The following is a 20,656-nucleotide window of genomic DNA, read 5'->3' as shown; positions in this document are numbered from 1 at the left end:
ACGGCCAGCTGTGTCTAAAAGAAACCTGACAGCTAAAAACGTAGGCTTTTTTTTACTAAGAGTTGAAACTGAATGTAAAACAACAGACTTAAATGATTAGATTATGTGAAATAGAAAATACTTGAGGGGTGTCTGGGTGGCTCAGTCGGTTAAGCGTCCAACTTCAGCTCTAGTCACCATCTCCAGGTTCGTGGGTTCGAGCCCCGTGTCAGGCTCTGTGCCGACAGCTCAGGGCCTGGAGCCTGCTTTGGATTCCGTGTCTCCCCTCTCTCTCTGCCCCTCCCTGCTCATGATCTGTCTCCCATGATCATGATCTGTCCATGCTCATGATCTGATTTGTCTTAAAAAAAAAAAAAAAAAACATTAAAAAAATACTTGATTTTTATAGTTTAATACTAAATTTTAAAAATACTTTAAAATACTTAATGTCTTATTATCATGATCCTAAAAATGTATTATACATAGAATTATATGCGGCATTTGAGAAACTCTACCAAGAGTTGGAATTCCTGTCCTCCAGGAATTACATATACACATATGTCGCTTTTTAAAAAACTCTTTTATTCTGCTGCTCGGCCAGGGATGCCTCTTCTGACTGCAAACACTTCAGACTCATAGATCTGACAGCTGGTTCAGCATCTCCAATGAGATGTCCACAGAGCACCTCGAAGTCTCCAAAGCCAAGTTCCCACTTTCCCTCTCCCATACCCTGCTTCTTTGAAAGTCTTCTTTCTCTCAAAAGAAAAAAAAAAATATTCTCCGAGTTACTGGGTCTGAAATTCTTGGGAGTCCTTCGTGAGTCCTTCCCTTCTCTTGTAGCCTGCGCCTAACGTATGGGCAAGCAGGTATCCCACACGCTCACTGCAAAGACAGCCAGACTCTGACCACGTCTCCCCATCCTCCCCGCTACCACTCTGGTCTAAGGCATCATCATCTTTTGCTTGGATTTCTGCAGTGGCTAACTCACTGCTCTCCTGCCTCCACTCCTGCCCCACACTCTAGTCTGTTTGCTACAAGCCACCAGGGTGAACCTTTAAAAAGTAATTCAGATCATGGCACTGCTCAGAATTCTTAAGACTTGCCATCCCTCTTTACGTGGGTTTATAAGGTCAAAGATGATCTGCCTCCCACCCATCCAGATCCCTGAACTCATCCCTGCTCTTCCATCTCTTTGCCTTCACTTACCCTGCTTCAGCCTTGAACTGGCAACATAATGACTCCCCAAAGATATCCACATCCTAAAACCAGAACCCATGAATGTGTTACACTGTTATAGTAGTCTGACTAAATATGCTGGCGGTTTGTATTAGGGCATTGGCAGGGAAGATAAGAAGAGTGAATGATCAAGATATCTTCTGAAGGTAGAATTAACCAAACATGAAGGTGAACTAAATGCAGGGGCTGAGAGGGAGGTGTCAAGGAGACCCCCCCCCCCCCCCGTTTCCTGGTTTGAAGGACAAGCTGGACGAAAGTGCTATTTCCTAAGACAAGAAAGAATGCAGGAGGAGGTAGATTTGGGATGACCACCACAAATACAGCTTTTGAATATATTCAGCTTGTGCTAACTATGAGACACCACAACTATCAAGTACTCAGAGGAATTTAGGACTACCTGACCTCTCTGGAAAACAGACCTGGTGTAGAGATTATAATTTCCTAAGTTGTTGGTATACAGGCGTACCTAAAGTCAAGGAACATGTTCAAAATACCTAGGGAGAGGAGATAAAATTGAGAGAAGAGGGCACTGTATAGAATTCTGCAGAACGTTACGCTTTAAACATTAGGTAAAGGAGGAGAAATGAGCAATTAAGACTGAGAAGGAACAGTTAGAAAGATGGAAATAAGCCCAAAGAATGCAGTTTCACAGAAGCCAAAAGAGAATGTTTCAAGGATTACTCAACTGCTCTCGAGACTTCTAGTAATTTGAGGATTGGATTTAGCAACAAGGATCAATGTTGATTTTTTTTTTTTTTTTTTAGAAAAGAGGGTTTGTTTTTTTAATTGTGGTAAATATACACAAAATGTACCGCTTTAACCATTTTTAGGTATACAGCTCAGTGACATTAAGTACATTCACGTTGTTGTATGCCAATGTTGCTCTTAGCAAGAATTTCTGCAGCAGTGTGAGGGCTAAATTTTGGAGCGATTTTAATAAGATGTGGGGTAAGGAATTGTTGAGAATACAGAACGTATTTGGCTCTTGAGATGCCTGGCTTTGAAAGGGAATGTGGCTATGTGGGCAATAGCTACAGAAGAATGGAGAGTTGAGAGACAAACTTTTTTTTTTTTAATGTTATTTCTGAGAGAGAGAGAGAGAGAGACAGAGCTCGAGTGGGGAGGGGGCAGAGAGAGAGGAAGACACAGAATCCGAAGCAGGCTCTAGGCTCTGAGCTGTCAGCACAGAGCCCGATGTGGGGCTTGAACCACAAACCCCAAGATCATGACTTAGAGCGAAGTCGGGCGCTTAATGGACTGAGTCACCCAGGTGCCCAACTTTTTTTTTTTTTTTTTTTTTTGAGATATTAGTCCATGACTGAATGTTGATTCAAATTATTCTACAGAGAAGGAGAGACAGAAAATACTGGAGAGAGAGGGCATATGTTATGGATTGCGGACTCTGAGGGGCCAGAACTCATGAGAATGAGCTGGCTTTTGCCAAAGGGTAGGAAGGAAGGTGCACAGATGCAAACAGGTTTGCAATATTTCTGGGAATGCACAATATCTGTTTGAGATTGGTAATCATGAATGGATAGTGATACTAACCTGTTTATATATTCCTGCTCATGTATGCCCTATTTATAGACTGTCTCCTATGTGCCTCCTGTGAGCCATTTGTGACCAGAGGGACAGGTCAGCCTCTCAAGGCCTTCAGGAATATCTCTTTGATGTTGCTCCTGGAAACTTCGGAGTGGGCTTAGGAAGATATTGTTTCTGTAACATTTATTCAAGACCACAGTATACAATCTGCTGAGAAATGGCCCTTTTTCTACTTTCCATTTCAAATAACCCCCCATTCTGCTTCCAGAGCCAATTCCTGAGAGGTTACTAATGTGCACTGGTTACAGAATAGCTCACATGATAGAATACCATCTGTATAGAGACCCAAAGTCTCTCATCACCTTGAACAACTGACACCCTGTTCATTATCCAGTGAATCCCTTAATCCCAAGAAAGCACAATCAACAAGAAGAAAACTCCCCTCCCTTCACAGAGCAACTATCTACGTATACGGCATCTCCTCTCTGCAATTTCCTCCAATTCTGCTGCTTCTCAGCCAGAGAAATCCCCAGGAGGTCCTCAGCAGTTAGAAACTGGGTGTCTTGCCCTGGGACCGGATGAGCTCCTTCAGCGACTCCCAAACTAGTATTCATGTTTCAACCCCAAGCCCCTCATTTGCATTGCTTTTTCCAAAATTCAAGAGGATCGATCATCTAGACAATTTGCAGTAGCAGCACCACAGCCATAAGGGAAGGAAAACACAAGCAAATATCTGCACTACAATATAAACTCCATGAGGGCAGGAAGTTTTCATTTTTTTGTTGTTTTTCACTAATGAAACTCCCAGCCTAGAAGAATGCTTGGTATATGGGAGGCCATCAGTGTGAACTGACCGAATGAATGAAATATCTAGATTATAGGCCAATGCTACAGCAGAACTTCACCAGCAAATAATTTTTTTCAGATCCTAATAACATTCATTAAAAAATAGCTTCTTTTCCTGGTACCAATTACCTTAAACACAGAGGCACCTCCATTTTTTTCAGAAAAAACCTTCCTTTAGGTGATTACCTATGCAAAGGTAAATACTACCTTTTCTACACTGTTGATAGGAAGCATCCTGTCATCCAGGGAAAGCCCCTTTTGGAAAATTTAGCTTTCAAGAAATCACGTTGGAATTATAAAGTATTGAGAACTGAATGACAAGGAAAGCACTCTTTTTAAAACTTGTGGGGTACAAATAAGGGAAGGGCAATTTCTCTTCAAGATTTCATGGCCCAAATTACATTTTAGAAAATAAGAGAGGCACCTGCTCTAATTATTTCTAAATTATATTTTAGAAAATAAGAGCGGTTAAGAAACCGACTTCTGCTCAGGTCATGATCTCAAGGGTTGTGGGTTCAAGCCCCACATCGGGCTCTGTGCTGACAGCTCAGAGCCTGGAGCTGCTTCCATTCTGTGTCTGCCTCCCTCTCTGCCCCTCCCCCTCCCCACTCCCTCTGTCTCTCAAAAATAGTAATTGTTTAAAAAAGTTATTTAGAAAATAAGAAAGATTAGAAATTAATGTAATACATATTTGAAAAAATTTTTTAAGTTTATTCATTTTTGAGAGACAGAGAAAGAGCATGAGCAGGGGAAGGGCAGATAGAGAGGGAGACACAGAATCGAAGCAGGCTCCATGCTCTGAGCTGTCAGCGCAGAGCCCGATGTGGGGCTCGAACCCACAAACCATGAGAACATGACCTGAGCCAAAGTCGGTTGCTAACTGACTGAGCCACCCAGGCACCCCTAACGTAGTATTTAAATTAAAAACTCTTTTTTAAAAAAGGAATAAACATTAAACTCAACACAAGTATGAGAGGTTAATAAAAACAAATGCTGAAATTAAGCAAATATCTATCCATATATATATATATTTAATTTTTTTTAATGTTATTTTTGAGAGAGAGAGACAGACAGAGTGCGAGTAGAGGGGCAGGGGCGCAGAGAGGAGGGAGACACAGAATCTGAAGCAGGCTCCAGGCTCCGAGATGTCAGCACAGAACCTGACGCAGGGTTCAAACTCACAAACCGTGAGATCATGACCTGAGCTGAAGTCCAGACGCTTAACCGACTGGGCCACCCAGGCACCCCGTAATAAATATATATTTATTTAAATATATATTTATTTAAATATATATATATATTTAACATATTATATTTACTAATATTAAATATATATATTAAATATAATATCTATATATTTAAAAAGAAACATACGATCAACAAAAGCTGAGCTATGTGAAAAGACTATAGGCAACCTCTACAGGCTTATTTAAAAATAAAGAGATTTCTGTTCAGACAAAAAAGAAAAAATAATTCACAAAATATCAGAATGGAAAATAGGATACAACTACAGAAGTTTTAAATAATAAGAGAAGGCTATGAACTATATACCAAAATTTGAAGGCTTAAACGTAGTATCTAATTTTTAAAGAAAGTGTGAATTATCAAAATTGACTCAGGAAGAAATTGACAACCCCAAATAAATTAACAATCATTAGATAAATTGAGTTGCATTTTCAAATACCATAGTTTCACAGATGAGATTACCAAACACTCAAGGAACAAATAATACCTATCTCATATGAACTGTTATAGAAAATACAAAAAGGGATATTTCCGAATGCATTTTATGAGGACAGTATAACACCGATACCAAATATGGACAAAGGCAGTGCAAGAAAAGAAAATTATAAGCCCAAATCACTTATGAGCAGAGGTGCTAAATAAAAAAGAACTCATAAGTTATGTGGAGTGTATAAAAAAAACAAATAGTACGTTATAGCAAAACAAGGTATATCTCAAAGAATGCAAGGATAGGTCCATATTCTAAAAATCCATCCGTGACCCATTACGTTAACATCACAAAGACCTATGATCATCTCAATAGTTTTAGAAAAAGCATTTAATAAAATTCAGTATTCATTGCATGGTTTTAAAATATTCCTACTTTGAACTCAACGGGGGACAGAAGGGAACTCCTTCACCTGATAAAGGGGCTTCTACCAAAACTTAAAACAAATACCATGAACAATAATGACACATTAGAGATATTATCAATGAGATAGGAACAGGAAAACAATCTTGCTGTCACTCTTACTATTTGATGTTATATTGGAGGTTCTAGCCCATCCAATGAGATAAGGGCAGGTATCGAGTGTTTATTTACAGATAAAATGATTATCTATATAAAAATACAAGAGAAACTGCAAATAACTATTTAACTAACAAGAAAATTCAGTATGTTTGCTAAACAAGATTGTTCCAAAATTCAGTAATATTTCCAGACAATATCAATAACCAATTAAAAATTTAAAATGATCCCACTTATAATAGCAACAAAAGCCGTAAGGTACCTAGGAATAGATCTAACAAAGAAGGACATGAGTTTTTATAAATAAACTATGTTATTTATAAATAACTGTTATTGAAGGATATGAAGAAATCAGAGTGAATATTAAGGTATTAGATGACTCAATTTATAAAGATATCACATCTCCCCAAATTTAACCTATAAATTTAACTCGGGAAAATACCAAAAGGTTTTTCAGTGGAAGTTGACAAACTGATGCTAAAGTTAATATGGAAAATAAAAGTCCAAAAGTAGCCAGTAGAGTTTGAGAAATGAACAAAGGTGGGGGGAGGGGGAAAGCCCTTCTAGACATGAAGACTTGTTATAAAGCCATAAGAATTAAACAGTGTGGTATTGGCTCAGAATTGGTTTGATCAGTGGAAGAGGACAAGGTAGGAACATATCCATGAATATATGAAAGTTTAATTTTCAATCATGGTGGCATGAAACATTAATGGGGAATGGAAGACTGTCAGTAAATCAAGTCAGGAGAACAGGTTTTTCCGTACTGGGAAGGAGGGAAAGGGAGAGTAAATTAAGTTCCTATTTTACACCATTCAAAAAATAAGTCCCAAAGGGATCCGTTTTATAAGTGTGGAGAGCAAAACTTTAAAATATTAAGGAAAAAAATGCTATTTTTATGGTATCAGGTATGCAGAGAATTCTTTCATAAGATACAAATAACACAAATTGTAAAGAGAGATCAAGGAATATGACTGCATTTTACATTTTCTATAGTACCAAGACATCAAAAGCAGTCAAAAGACGAGCCACAGACTGAGATAATATAATGTTTATACGTATGAACGCCTATAAAACAAGAGGAAAAAAAAATGAAAACATATCACAGCCCGTTGGAAAAATGGGTGAGGTCTGTAAAAAAAAACAAATCACAGACTTGAAACCTTAATAGCAAATCAATATATGAAGAAGTGCTCAACGCCACTAGCAGCGAGGGGAATGCAAATAAAACAACAAGAGACTGGGTTTCAAAAACTCAAATTGTCAGAAATTAGAAAATTCTGAATGTAGAAAGTGATGTGAGGGAAACAACTCTACACACTGCTGGCGGATGTGTAAATTGAAGAACCATTTGGCAGTCTCTAATAAAACTGAAATTGTGCGTGTAGCCTAGCAATTCCCCATCTAGGCAGATTCAGAGAGAAATCTCACGTATGTGCAAGGGACACATGTACACGCATGTTGTATTAGCATTGCCCCCAATATTGGCAGCAGCTTAAATATTCATCAATAGGGGAATGAATAAACAGGGCACATTTATATGCATGGATCTACAATATAGCAATTAAAATGAATGAACTGATTTATATTTATCCACATGGAGATAAAGAATAAAACATTCCATGAAGAAAAAAAAAAAAAAAAAAAGCAAGTCAGAATACGAACAGTCTAACACCACACATGTATATTTGAAAAAGCACATGAAACAGTATTCTGTATTCTTATAGGTTCATGTGTAGTAAAAGTATAAAACCCAGATTGGAAAGTTACATACTAAATTCATGATAGTGTTTGCTTTTGGAGAAAAAGGTGAAGAATGGCTTCGGGGAGGAGTACAAGGGACTTCAGTTAGTCAGAAATCTTGACTGGTTCAATTAAAAAAAAAAAAAAGACCAGCAGATACGGCAAAATGTTAACATTCGCTAATTACACGACAGGTACATGGATGCTTGTGATATACTCTCTGCATTGTTAAAGATGTGTACGTTTTTTCCAAATAATAAATGAAAAGCAGCTAGTAAAGAATGCTCTGACACAAATTTAACCTGTGTAGATGAACTGAGTTAATTGTCTAAAATTTTGAGGCCAGGAACTTTATAACAGTTATCTGGTTTAGAATGGCATCTCCATAAAACTAACATAGCTGATAATATTAATGAAACTACTGAGATGAATAAAGCAGATTCTATAGGTAACAACATGGATAGTTGTCAAAATCATATTGAGGAGAAAAAAGTGAGTGGCAAAATGACATGTATATTACTGTACCATTTATAAACAAAATTTAAAACACATAAGCATCAATCTATATTTACATATAAATACATATAAGTAATTAGGCAATAAAGGTATAGTAAGAACTGCTGTACGAATATACTCTTTATGATGCTGATAACCTAGGGATGCAAGGAGGGAGAAGTTGAATTGGAGAGGGAGATAAAGTGACATTCAACTCTATCTGCAATCTTTAATATAAATTAAAAAACCCTGAAGCAAATAAGTTACATTTGATTATTCTAGGAAGCAATTACACGAATATATGTTATTCTTGATATATATGTATTTTTAATTTCCAAAGAAAAGTACTGAAGAATTACAAATAAATGCATATAATTCAACACTATATAGTAAAGCTTGTGTGCATCAAAAACCGTGCTGGGACTATTTTGGAAATCATCCTGCTTGCCTTTCTATGCGGTTTTTAATTTTTTAAAAATCAAAGCAGGAAAAAAAAATGAAAGCAATGAAGAAATGCAAAAAAAAAAAAATTAAACATATACCTTATTATATAAAAGAACCCCCCCCCCACAGTCACAATGAGCAATTCTATATCATTTGTTGCATTTTCTTATTTTTAATTTTTGTCAAAAGAAAAATAAAAGATGTTGCCTAATTGGAAACGTGACTTCTATTATTAAATTGTGGGAGTCCATTTTAATGTGTTTATCTCGCTGCTAGTCTATAATTTATATTTCAGCGTGGAAATTTGTTTGTATGCCTGTGACAGGTTAATGCAGTTTAAACATGCATTTTTCTTTCGTTGTTGAATAGTTAAATCGTTACTCAAAGGATTTTAAGTTTCAATTTCAACCATGAGAGGATTCTTTGCTGTTTCAAGGTTAGAAATGTTCTGGTTCGAAATGCTATTAATTAATGGCTACGTAGTGGATCTATTTAGGGAATTGGTACCGACTCCGGATTACAGTGGAACTGTTAAATGAGAAAACTTTTTTTTTGATGCAGACTTGGGGATATTTTAAATTCGGTCTGAGAGCGGCGGACAGAAATGAAATGTAATTCCAGCCCGCTTAACTAACAATCGTAATTATGAATCGAAAGACAGATCAGGTATTAGCATTTTTTTTTCCTTAAAAAAAAAGTTTCGCGGACTCCGCCGGACACCCAGCTGGCGGAGGACCAGCGGGCGGGGAGGGGGGGTGGGGGGGCGCGAAGCCGGCAGGCTGCCCAGAAGTTAACGATCGGGGGAGTTTTCTCTTATTAAAATTACCTGGCTCACCAGCAGAGGCAAGGAAAGCGAAGACAAGATAATTTCTTAGGCTGTTAAAAATGACTTAGCCCGGTGGGCCCCGCGTTCCGAGGGGGGTGTCCTGCGGGCCGGGGCGGGTCCCGCCGCCCCCGCGGGCTCCGGTGCGTCAGGGGCGCGTCAGGCGGGGCGGGCTCCGCGCGGGCGGCGGCGGCGGCGCCGGGCGGCGGGCGGCGCGCACCGGGCCTCCTGCTTCTCGCTCCGAGGCTGCGGGACGGACGCTCCCGAGAACTCTCTCGCCCGCGGCCTGGCCGCGCTCGGACGGCGCTTCCGGGCGGCCCGGCCGGTGCCAGCATGTCGGCCGCCGTGGCGTGCCTGGACTAACTTCGCCGCTGAGTGCTTGGTGTCCATGTCCGCGGGCCGCCGTGGTTCACGCCGCCCGCCGGACCCCGAGGGCGCGGGCGGAGCCGCAGGCTCGGAGGTGGGTGCGGCGCCGCCGGAGTCCCGCTCTGCCGGGTCCGGGGCCACCGGGACCCGCGTCGGTCCCCCCGCTCCCCCAGGTCCCCGCCCCCAGCCCCGGCGCGGGCGGCGCCGCGCCCCACCTGCTGGCTGCAAGCGTCTTGGCTGACTTGCGCGGCGGCTCTGGGGAGGGCTTCGGGGAGAACTCGGGGGAAGCTCTGCGCGCCTCGTCCGGCTCCTGCGACCCGACCCGGTTGCTCCGGCCCGACCCTGGGCTCAGAGCCGACCCCGGCCTCCAGCGCGGCCGATGGTCTCCGGACCCGCGCACTTCCTCCGGCGCGCTCGCGGTCCCAGGCCGCTCCTGCCGTCTCCGGAGCGCCTGCCGCCCCCGGGGCGGTCCCCGGCGTGGCCCCTGGGGCGGGCCCGCCCCCGCCACAGGTCCAGTCCCTCGTCGGAGGCCGGTACACCTGCAGCGAAGCGCCATCGCTGCCCCTTTCCGGGCTGCAACAAAGCCTATTACAAGTCGTCGCATCTGAAGTCCCACCAGCGCACCCACACGGGTGAGCGCCCTTTCTCCTGCGACTGGCTCGACTGCGACAAGAAGTTCACGCGCTCCGACGAGCTGGCCCGCCACTACAGGACGCACACGGGCGAGAAGCGCTTCTCCTGCCCCCTCTGTCCCAAGCAGTTCTCCCGGAGTGACCATCTGACCAAGCATGCTCGCCGCCACCCAGCCTATCATCCTGACATGATCGAGTACCGCGGGCGTCGTCGCACTCCCCGAGTCGACCCCCAACCCACCAGCCTGGTGGACAGCTCCGCCTCCATCCCCGGCCAGGAGCCCAGCCTCACCACCTGCCTGTCTGACAGTCATTGCTGTTAGTCATCCCCACAAGGACGATCGCCCAGACCGTTGTCCCTGCCTTTCCTTGCCCAACCCTCTCTCCCAGAGTCATTAGACCAAGGCACAGACTGGTTCCTCTGCTCGGAGGATGGGTCCAGGGAGGCACGTTGGACCCTGGGGAGGGACTGGGGGCCCGAAAATAGCAGGAATTCTTACAACACGTATATCAACCTAAAGGGGAGAGGGTTGCCTCAAGACAGCCCCCAGGAACTGGTGAAAAAGGGATGAACCCCCGTACTCTCCAGAGTCCTGAAGATTCTCCCCTGGAACCAGAGATGTGAAACTGGAATTCTCAGGTGCCTGAGGAGCTCCCAGTCTCAAAGGACTCTAGTGTCTTATCCACCCACCAGGGCGGACCTTGGAGAGGGTTTCAGGGGTGGCAGTCTTGGAAATGTCCAGGACTGGAATGGTGAGAGGCCTTGGAAACAGAAATGATTTCTATTTCTGTAAATAGCAATGTTTACTAATTTATTTTTAGTATCTTTTAAACAGGGATCCCAGGTTGATGGGAGGTTGATGTCCTCCACTCCCCAATTGCCCCAGCTACCTCTGGTAGGAGAGGCCATGTAAGAGTCCATGTGAATGTATGGCTGGGAGATGCTTCTTGGTGTCTGGGGAGTGTTGCGAGTCTGTTTGCAGGTCCTGTTGCATGGTGTGGAACCCTGCACTTGCGCCGTAGCCTTTCTTCTCATTTGGATTCCTACTTGGGGAGGGCAACTTCCTGGCTCACTCTCACCGTGAGATTGGTTGAAAATTTTGGAAACAACCATGAAAGTACCAGAAATAAGAGAGTGGTCCAGGCCAGTTCCCCTTTTAGCCAGAGGGCACACCCAAGTGACTTTGGGTGAGATAGGTCCAAAACAAGACCTTTCAGGATCATTGTTAATATCAGGGAAATAGGGGCGTGTGGTTCCAGCTGCCCAGTCCAAGTAATCTCAGGTGTGGTAGATTCTGTTCATTTCTTAGTGGCTAACAAGGGGTTTATTTCCCTTGGGATCTGTGCATTTTTGTTTTTGCAGTAAATGAGTTGACGGTTTGGGGAGGGGAAGATGAGAGTGGCTTTCTCCAAAGATCTGGCTGCCCTGGACTTGGACTTGGGGAAGGAACAGTAAGGTGAAAATTGTTATCAAATAGGAGGACCCTTCTCCCTTGACCTTGAAGTCCCTCCAAGTTATACCCTCAGGACCCTTCTGCCCCAATGCAGGAATCAAGCATCAGCAGTATTTATTTTTCTATATGTGTCTCTGCTGCTATGAACAAAGTTGTCGGTCACTCTGCCTATGTACGTGTGAATGTGTGTACATGTGACCTTTTTACTAGAGATGGGCTGAAAGGAATTTCCTGCTCTGGTAAGGCCCCGGCGCCCCCCTCCTGAATATCTGTGGAGGGTGCCATAATCTCAAAGGACCATAACAGGCATCTAGTTAAACAAACCGCTTTCCCCTGTTTTGCAGATGAAGACACTGAAGCCTAGATAAGTTCAAAGTCTCATGCTGAGTTGCTGGCAAAAGCCATGAATAGAATTTAGGTATCTGGCCTTCTAAGTGGCTCTTTCCCTCAGGCTTGGTTACCCCACCTCATCTCTCTCTGGGCCCTTAATCAAAGGACACCACTCTCCCTTCCTGCTACCAGTATTCCCTCCCTTCCCATTCCCTGTCACTTCTAGGTTGCTTCAAATGTCCAGTCCCTGCTGAACACTATGCCTGTTGTGCTTAGCTTAAAAGCCCCTTTCTTAGCCGGTTGAGTCCATTCCCTCCTTCACACCATGTGGATTTAGAGTGGGAATGTCTCTTTGGCATTTGGGGAGAGATTTTATCTTTTGACCTGGTGGATTAATTTTCACTGCCAATTCTATTCTTCCTCTGGTCCTGGGCATTCTGTTTTCCTTGAGAGAGTGAGTGATGCAAAGTTGACATTGGGTCTCTACTAAGTGAGGGAAATGTCCATAAGAAGGACCCAAACTGTATGCCCTGTGACTTTGAAGAAGTCAGTGTTTCCTGGTGCAGACTAAACAGGGAGGGTGGGGCCCTCTTTGAGCTACATATGGGAAGAGGAGGCCCCCAATGGTGGAGGTGGGTTTTGGTTGGGGGAAGAGTCCTCCCTTTGCTCTGTTTGTCTCCTCAGCTGAGACTGGATAGGAAGGGCACTCCAGGCCCCCTTGAAGACTGTCATTTCCCCTTTGTCTCCTTCAGTAGAAGATCTGCCATTGGGTAGGTGAACAATGAAGTTAATAGGAGAAAGACTCCCACTGACTGTTCTGGAATTGGGCTCAAGAAAGCTTGGCTTTTCCAACCACCCTTTGATAAATAACTTTTGATTCTCAAGCTCCCAAGCAGTGTCCTTATTTGGGTTCTTCGACCTTGGGACTTTGGGGATGGCTTCTGACAATCTAAGTGTGGCATGTCTTCCAATGACCTCTCCTAGGACTTGGGATGGTGGGGAGGGAGACACTCAAAACACTTAGAGTAGCTAGATAATGGAGGCAAGATTTATAGGCTAGTCCTTCTTAGTCTTGGTTATTACTACCCTTTTCACTCCAGCAACCAACAGCTCTTGAAGAGCAGTCATTGATGAAATGTCTTGGAAGGGGCTTCCTAGTTTTATTGGTATTTATTTTGCTTCTTTTTGTTAAACAGATGGAGGTCAATTACTGAATGAGTCTGGGGATTGGTTGGGGTCAGCCTGAACCTCTGGGCCCTTCCCCACCTCTGCCATCCTGAGTTCTGATGTAGGAATGACCTAGTAACAGAATCTACTGATAGGACTTTTTCTGAATTCTGGGTTGGAAGCTGGAATGTGACACGCATTCACACACACACATCTGGGTGTGAGGGAAATGGATCCCCAAGCTCCACTGGGAAGGTGTGAAGAGTACAGGCCTTGCCCCCAACCGTGGGGACAAGAATCTGTCACTTGTTCCTATTTTCCTGTTCTTCTCCAAGTAGGGAACCATACTGGGATACCACTCTTGGCCCCTGTTTCTACCTCTTACTCACTTCTCCCCAAAGGAAGTCTGTGTTCTCTGATGGAGACACAGGGAAGAGGGTCATTTTACACACACGCGCCCACACACACATACACACACACGCTCTAAGTTCTTTCTTTTGTACCTCTTTGCCTGCAATGTGTATGCAGTCCATTCAGATCCAGCTTTCACCTAATAAGTACACCTGCTGAGGCCCAGGCCTGCCTTCCAGAGGCAGGTCTGAAGAGCACCTCTCTCTGTCTCCACTTTTGGAGCAGCCATGGCCCTTGCAGCTCTCTAGGTAAGTGTTTCCTTTGTATATTCTCCTTTGGGAGGGTAATCCCAACATCAGGAATTGGGAGGGGTGGGGGAGACATACTGTGTTAGAAAGCCCAATTCTGGCCATAGGTACAGCTTCATCAACAAAATACCGATATGTTCATCCTCATTAGTCTGATTCCTGTAGCTATTACTCAGTGTTTGAGAACTTAGCTAGGAAAGGGATATGATTGATTTTCTCCCTTAAGCCCCAACACGTGCAAATATACATTGAGAAGTATCTTGAGAAATAGCACTCTAACTGGAATTAGGGAACCAAATAAGATGTGCAGAGATGGGACATCTTGTGTGCCAGGGCATAGGGCTTTAGCACTTTAGTGATCTTGGACTCTTCAGTTATTTGGCCTTTTTGAGTCCTAGCAGCATATAGTAACTAGCTTCCATACACAAGCTACCTTTTTAGAGGGACTGGACATATGACTCTGTAAAAGTGGGCTGCACAGGCCATTATGGCTGATCTTGATTCACATAGATATAGTTGAGACAGGCTTTCTGCAGAAGGAAAAAGCACTATTGAGTGGAACAATTTGTGCCTTTGTTGTCAGCCATGATTGTAGATAAGGACTTTAAGGTAGAATGGCATAAGTTCCATGTGAACTTCAAAACGTAAGTTTAGGAGATTCTAGTCCTTAAACTGTGCTGGGATTAGCAGGTGGCACTAGATCAATTGCACCCAATTTGGTTCCCTTTTGTCTTGATTTGAATTGCATCCAGAGAAGGTCTATGGGAGGGGTCAAGGTCTTTCTTTCATGAGGGGTATCCATAGGCACCTTCTATTTATGTCCCAAGCTGGTGCCAGATATGTTGACTATATGAGCCCTGACGGTGAAATTTCAGGGACTCAGTCTGTGTTCAATCACAGAGTAATGGTGGTTTTTAATCATGAAAATAAAAAGAGGATGCAAATGTTTGTGATATATGGGTTTGGGGTAGAGAGAAGCAATGCCATTATAACCCCAAAGAATAGGAAGCGTATTTTGAAAGGGTATGCCTGGATTCTTCTTTCCCTAGGAGTCAAGTTTTCTGAGGAAATAAAGTAGGAATCATATTTGTTTCAAATATATATTTAGATCTTGAAGTCAAAATGGAAGCAGTGGGAGGGTGAAAATGAATAAAGACAGGTCAGTTGAACTGGAGGAAGGGAAGGATTTCTTTAGGAGAAAGGTTGTGTTCTGAGAGGATAGAATTGACAATACAAATGGAAAATAAAAAATATCAGAAGCCCACCAATATTAAAGATGAGACTATGAAAGAGGGTGGTAGTTTAGTCATTACCAGGTTAGAGGATGTGATTGGAACCCAATGAGATATAATAGAAGAATGCAAGCTCTCAGAGAGAAAACAAAAATGCCTACTTCTGCAAGGGATCTCAGATCCAAGAGAATAATGAGAGGTACCTACCTGAATCTGTAGGTAAACCATTAGAAAAGCACCCTTTTAACACTGAGATAGGTTGGATACAGAATATGGAGACACTATTTTCAACATTTTTGTTTAGTCTCGGCTGTCTCACCACTGAATGGAATAGGAATACAAATATGGCTTGGAGAATGTACAGAGTTAGGTCTCAAGGGAAAGCATAGGATGGATGAAACACATGTAATATATCAAAGTAGTTAAGTTAATAGAAATCAGGAAGACATAAGCATGATCATCTCATTTGGTTCCAAAGTAAGTATTTGTTAAAACTTATCAATTTGAGTTTTAATTTGTGATTTAATTCGAAAAAACCTTGGCAAACTAGTAACAAAGAAGATAGTTTCTTAAATTGATAAAGAGTATACATCAAAAGCCTCCAGTAAACATCAAACTTAACGTTGAAAGATTGCAGGAATTCTTATGGACTCTATAGTAAAATAGACAGTCTTAAAAAACTCCAGGCAGCTAATCACATGAAAATACAACAAAAATATAACCAAAAACTCATGCATTGGAAAATGTGAATGCAGACTTCTACATGACTAAGATAACAGGAGCAATTACAAAATTTGTATCTGAATGAAAACCAAAGCACTACATAGCAAAGCTTTTGTGATGCAAGAAAACAACTGGGGGAAGAAATGCAATTTATAGCCTTAAGTTGTTTATTTAAAAAAATTTGAATATTTATTTATTTTTGAGAGAGGAGAGCGCTAGCAGGGGAGGGGCAAAGAGAGAGGAAGACAAAGTCCAAAGCAGACTCCAGGCTCTGAAATGTTATAATTTTAAAATTCTGCTCATGTGTTACTATGATTTTGCATCTTTTTTTTTATTCCTGATAACTTTTTTTGTGGCTTCTCTCTTTTTTCTCAGTCATATTTTTTAAATCTATTTTTATTAGTTTTTTTTTTTTTTTAAGTACTCTACTCAATTTTTTGAGACCCAACGTGGGACTCAAACTCATGAGCCATGAGATCATGACCTGAGCCGAAGTCAGATGCTCAACTGACTGAGCCACCCAGGCACCCCTTAAATTGTTATTAAAACAAAAACAAAAACAAAAACAAAAAAAAGGATTGAAAGTGAATGAACTGAGCTTTCATCTCCAAAAAAAGGAAAACAAACCCAAAGAAAGTAGAAAAAGACATTACCACAGATCATGCATTCTCAATGGGAAAGATCACTGCCCCCAAGGTAGCAAAAATTGGTTCTTGAGAGGTCAAAATACGCTTACTATTACAATTCAGTGTGGCCTTTCAAAAGGTCATACAACATAAACAGATATACGTTATATGGGTGGTTTAGGATTTGGGGAGGAGGTGATGATTACAGAAAAATGTTTTGAAAGCCTCCTAGAAGGGTCATAATGAAAAAAGGTTGAAAGACACTGCCATACATAAAAGCAGAACTTAGTGAAACAGAAGAAAAATTGAGTAGAGTACTTAAAAAAAAACTAATAAAACCAGATTTAAGAAATATGATTGAGAAAAAAAGAGAGAAGCCACAAAAAAAGTTACCAGGAATAAAAAAAGATGTAAAACCATAGTAACACGAGCAGAATTTTAAAATTATAACAGAATAATACAAACAACTTTGTATCGATAGAGTTGAAAATTATGGGTAATGTTATAGGAAAACAGAAAATTTTAAGATAGTCTAAGAAAATGTAGAAAATCTGAAATTAAAATGGCAATCAGAGTTGTGTTCCCTAAAATGGCATTAGGTCTAGGTGGTTATATAGGCAAATTCTTTAAATGTTTAAGAAACAAATAATTTCCATTTTTTAAAATTGTTACATATCATAGAAAGAGATAGAAAATTATCTAATTTACTTTATGTTATATAATTAAGCTAACTGTAGTACCAAAACAAGACAAATAAAAGACAAAAAACAACAAAACAACAAAAAACTTTTATCTATAAAGATGGGTGCAAAAATCCTGAGTAAAATATTAGAAATTCTAACTCAGTAGTGAATGAAAAAATACTGCATTACGATCATTGAAATTTATTGAAAACTGCGATATTAATTCAATAGTAGAGATTTGTCAGTGTAATTCGCTTCACTAATTGAAAAAAGGAGAAAAATCAATGCCTTTCTTATATGCCAGCAATCATCGATCAGAAAATGTAATAGACGAAGTGATATCGTATACAGTAGCAATTAATAACAGAGAGCCTTTATAGGCAAGACTATAAAACTTTTACTGAATGACATAAAAGAAAATATAGCTAAGTGGAGATAAATAATGTATCTGTGGTGGTAAAACTCAATACTATGAAGATGTCAGTCTTTTCCTCAAGTGTATATACTTAATGCAACTCCAATCAACCCCCCCCCAAAAAAAGGATTTTAAATGAAACTTTTTCAAGGAGATATTACAGTAGATTGTGTGGGGAAAGGAAGAATAATTGCTTTACAGATATCAAAATATTACAAAGCTGTGGTCATTAAACAGTGTGGTATAGTGCAGGAATAAGACAAATGGAATTGCATGAAGAACTCAGAAATCGATCTGTGAATATAGAAGAATTTGGTATATAAGAGAGATGCCATTTCACATTAGTGGAGAAGAGACAGATTAGTCTCAAGACATTAGTCTCAAATGCTATTGAGATAGTTGGCTCTTCGTGACAAAACAAAATAACAAAACACAACATTATTTTCTGTCTCAGATCTTTCAGAAAAATAAATTTCAGATGGTAAAGACCTAAACATTTTTAAGCAATAAAAAGTTATTAGCAAGAAAAAAAAAAAACCTGGAAAGTATCATATTGGTTGAGGAAGCCTTTCTTATTAGGACGCAAAATTTTTTTAAATAAAAAAAAAAAAAGACTTAACTGCTTCAGAATTCTAAGACATTTTATATCTGAAAGTCTACGCAAAGTTAAATATCAAGCTACACTCTGAAAAAAAATTAACAGGCACAGGATTAATATCAGAATATATAAAGGACCAAAAACGTGAGCGATAAGGACCCAAAAAAGTAGTCAAAGGATAGTAAGCAATTTAACGAAAGAACCAGGACTGAGAGATAGTCAGTGGGTCTTTAGCCTTATGTATATAATGCCTTTGCTCTTTAAAAATTTTTTCTTTATATATATTTATTTTCAGAGAGAGAACACAAGCAGGGAGGGGCAGAGACAGAGGGAGAGAAAAAGAATCCCAAGCAGGCTCCACACTGTCAGCACAGAACTCGACCCAGGGCTCCATCTCACGAACCCACGAGATCATGACCTGAGCTGAGATGGAAGAGTCAGATGCTTAAGTGACTGAGCCACCCAGGTGCCCCACTTTTGCTTTTTAAAAAGGAGAATATCTTCACATATTACTTGCATAAGTTAAAACATTAAAAAAATATATTTTCAACGTTTATTTATTTTTGGGACAGAGAGAGACAGAGCATGAACGGGGGAGGGTCAGGGAGAGGGAGACACAGAATCAGAAACAGGCTCCAGGCTCCGAGCCATCAGCCCAGAGCCCGACGCGGGGCTCGAACTCACGGACCGCGAGATCGTGACCTGGCTGAAGTCGGACGCTTAACCGACTGCGCCACCCAGGCGCCCCTAAAAAATATATTTTCTAGGAGGGGAAAATACTATTGGTTAGAAAAGAAAAGCAGATGATAGGGTAGGAAATGATACACCAGACAAATGCTAATAAAAGTAAGCAGGTGTGACAAAATATCAGAGTCAAAACAAAAATCAAAGTACAAAACATTAGTGGGGCAAAGATAGATTATTTTCTATGGAGAGAAAGTATAGTACACTAAGAATCTGATGCAATCAAGAACCATTTGGGCCATATATTAGGGGGGTCAGCTCAGGAGCTCTAGTGCCCATCCCAGGACTTGGACAGGGTCTCCCTGGCCGCCTCCCCCATCCCTCAGTAGGAATTCGGACACTCATTCCCGTTTTCTAAGCTCATTGCCAGGAGAGGGGGGCAATGCCAACAAAGGTTAAATCACACAGGAACCAAGCCCCCAAATTCCCTCAAGAAAATCCCCCTCCAACGCCAAAGCACTTCTTTCCTTTCTCCTCCTTCAGAATACTCTTTGTCCCTCTATTTTCCACAATAGCTCATGATGATCCAGAGCTTGACCTAGAATTCTAGTTCCCCTTTCAAAATATTCTAGTTTAGTAAAGGGGAAGAAAATAAAAACAATATAAAAATGTGCCAACACTTACAGATGGTAGCTAACTGTATCTACAGCTAACTGCACCTTATTAACAAGCTCCCACTTCTGTTAATGATAGAGGAAAAATTGAAATGTGTCACACTCTCTCAGGGCTGCCTCCTTCCAAGGGCTTTATCCCTCCTTCCTACCCTGGTTTCTGAATGCTGGGAGCTTATGTGTTTCTCTGAGGGCAGAAAGGGAGGCGGTCTCAGAGCTGTATGTTGTGCTGTTCTCTGGTCCTCACTCATTTTCCATGATGTGTGGCTGTTCTGGGGATCCCTAGGCATATAGTGCTTGTGCCCAATGGGTTGCAACAGGTCCTGTCTGGTTCTTTTGGTTGCCTTTCTTATACTCACTGCTGGAGCCTGTGTTCCTGCTATAGCCTCTCATTGTGAGGTCTCTGTAGAATGAGACTTTCTCATCCCAGATACAGACCTCATCTGGACCTTTGGTTCTCTCAGCATTTCTGGACCCTCTTACCAAGGCATGAAAAACATTCTGGTTCCCCTCTATACCATACCAAGGCCACAGGGAACTGGAATGCAGACACAAGTCCATCTGCCTAGACACCTCTCAGCCATTTGGAATTACTTCTTGAATGGCACTTTGTTGCCACAACACCATGCTGAACATGGAATGGAAGTGAAGGACCAGCCCAGAAATTTCAGATTCTACTCAACTTATCTGGGTTTCCTGATGTTGTGTCCATCTTCCCCATTCTGGGCGAAGGCCTAAGGAATAAAGGGGCTGATGGATTCTTTCTAAGGGATCTAAGCACGAAGTAAGCCTAGTCTCAACTCCTCTGATCTTCCCTCTATCCTTGGCTCTTCCAACCGAAAGAACGCTTCACTTCCACCCTCAGTAGATGGCAACTTCCCACCATCATACTCCAACTTTACCTATTGATTATAGCAAAGCTTTTGTCCAGGCCACATGCTTTCCTCTTAATAGTTGAGAATGTTTAAAATTCAGAACTTCCTTTACTTTCCCAACAAAGTTTTTAAGACTATTATTTAGCTATAGGCTTCAAGAGCTGAACTAGAATCATTATTTA

At 41.5% G+C, this 20,656-nt stretch overlaps 1 protein-coding gene across 1 annotated transcript; it reads left to right on the top strand.

Annotated features, from left to right (window-relative positions):
• Positions 1 to 9,692: 9,692 nt before the first annotated feature.
• Positions 9,693 to 10,741, top strand: KLF14 (Kruppel like factor 14). Its single transcript, XM_030295615.1, is given in 5 exon segments — positions 9,693 to 9,719; positions 9,721 to 9,843; positions 9,845 to 10,048; positions 10,050 to 10,240; positions 10,242 to 10,741. Coding segments are annotated over 5 exon segments (984 nt in total). The 3' UTR covers positions 10,681 to 10,741.
• The last annotated feature ends 9,915 nt before the right edge of the window (positions 10,742 to 20,656 follow it).

Source organism: Lynx canadensis, chromosome A2, assembly GCF_007474595.2.
Source record: "Lynx canadensis isolate LIC74 chromosome A2, mLynCan4.pri.v2, whole genome shotgun sequence".
NCBI classification, from domain to species: domain Eukaryota; kingdom Metazoa; phylum Chordata; class Mammalia; order Carnivora; family Felidae; genus Lynx; species Lynx canadensis.
The sequence above is the reverse complement of the archived record's forward strand: the minus strand, read 5'-3'. Positions and strand labels throughout refer to the sequence as shown.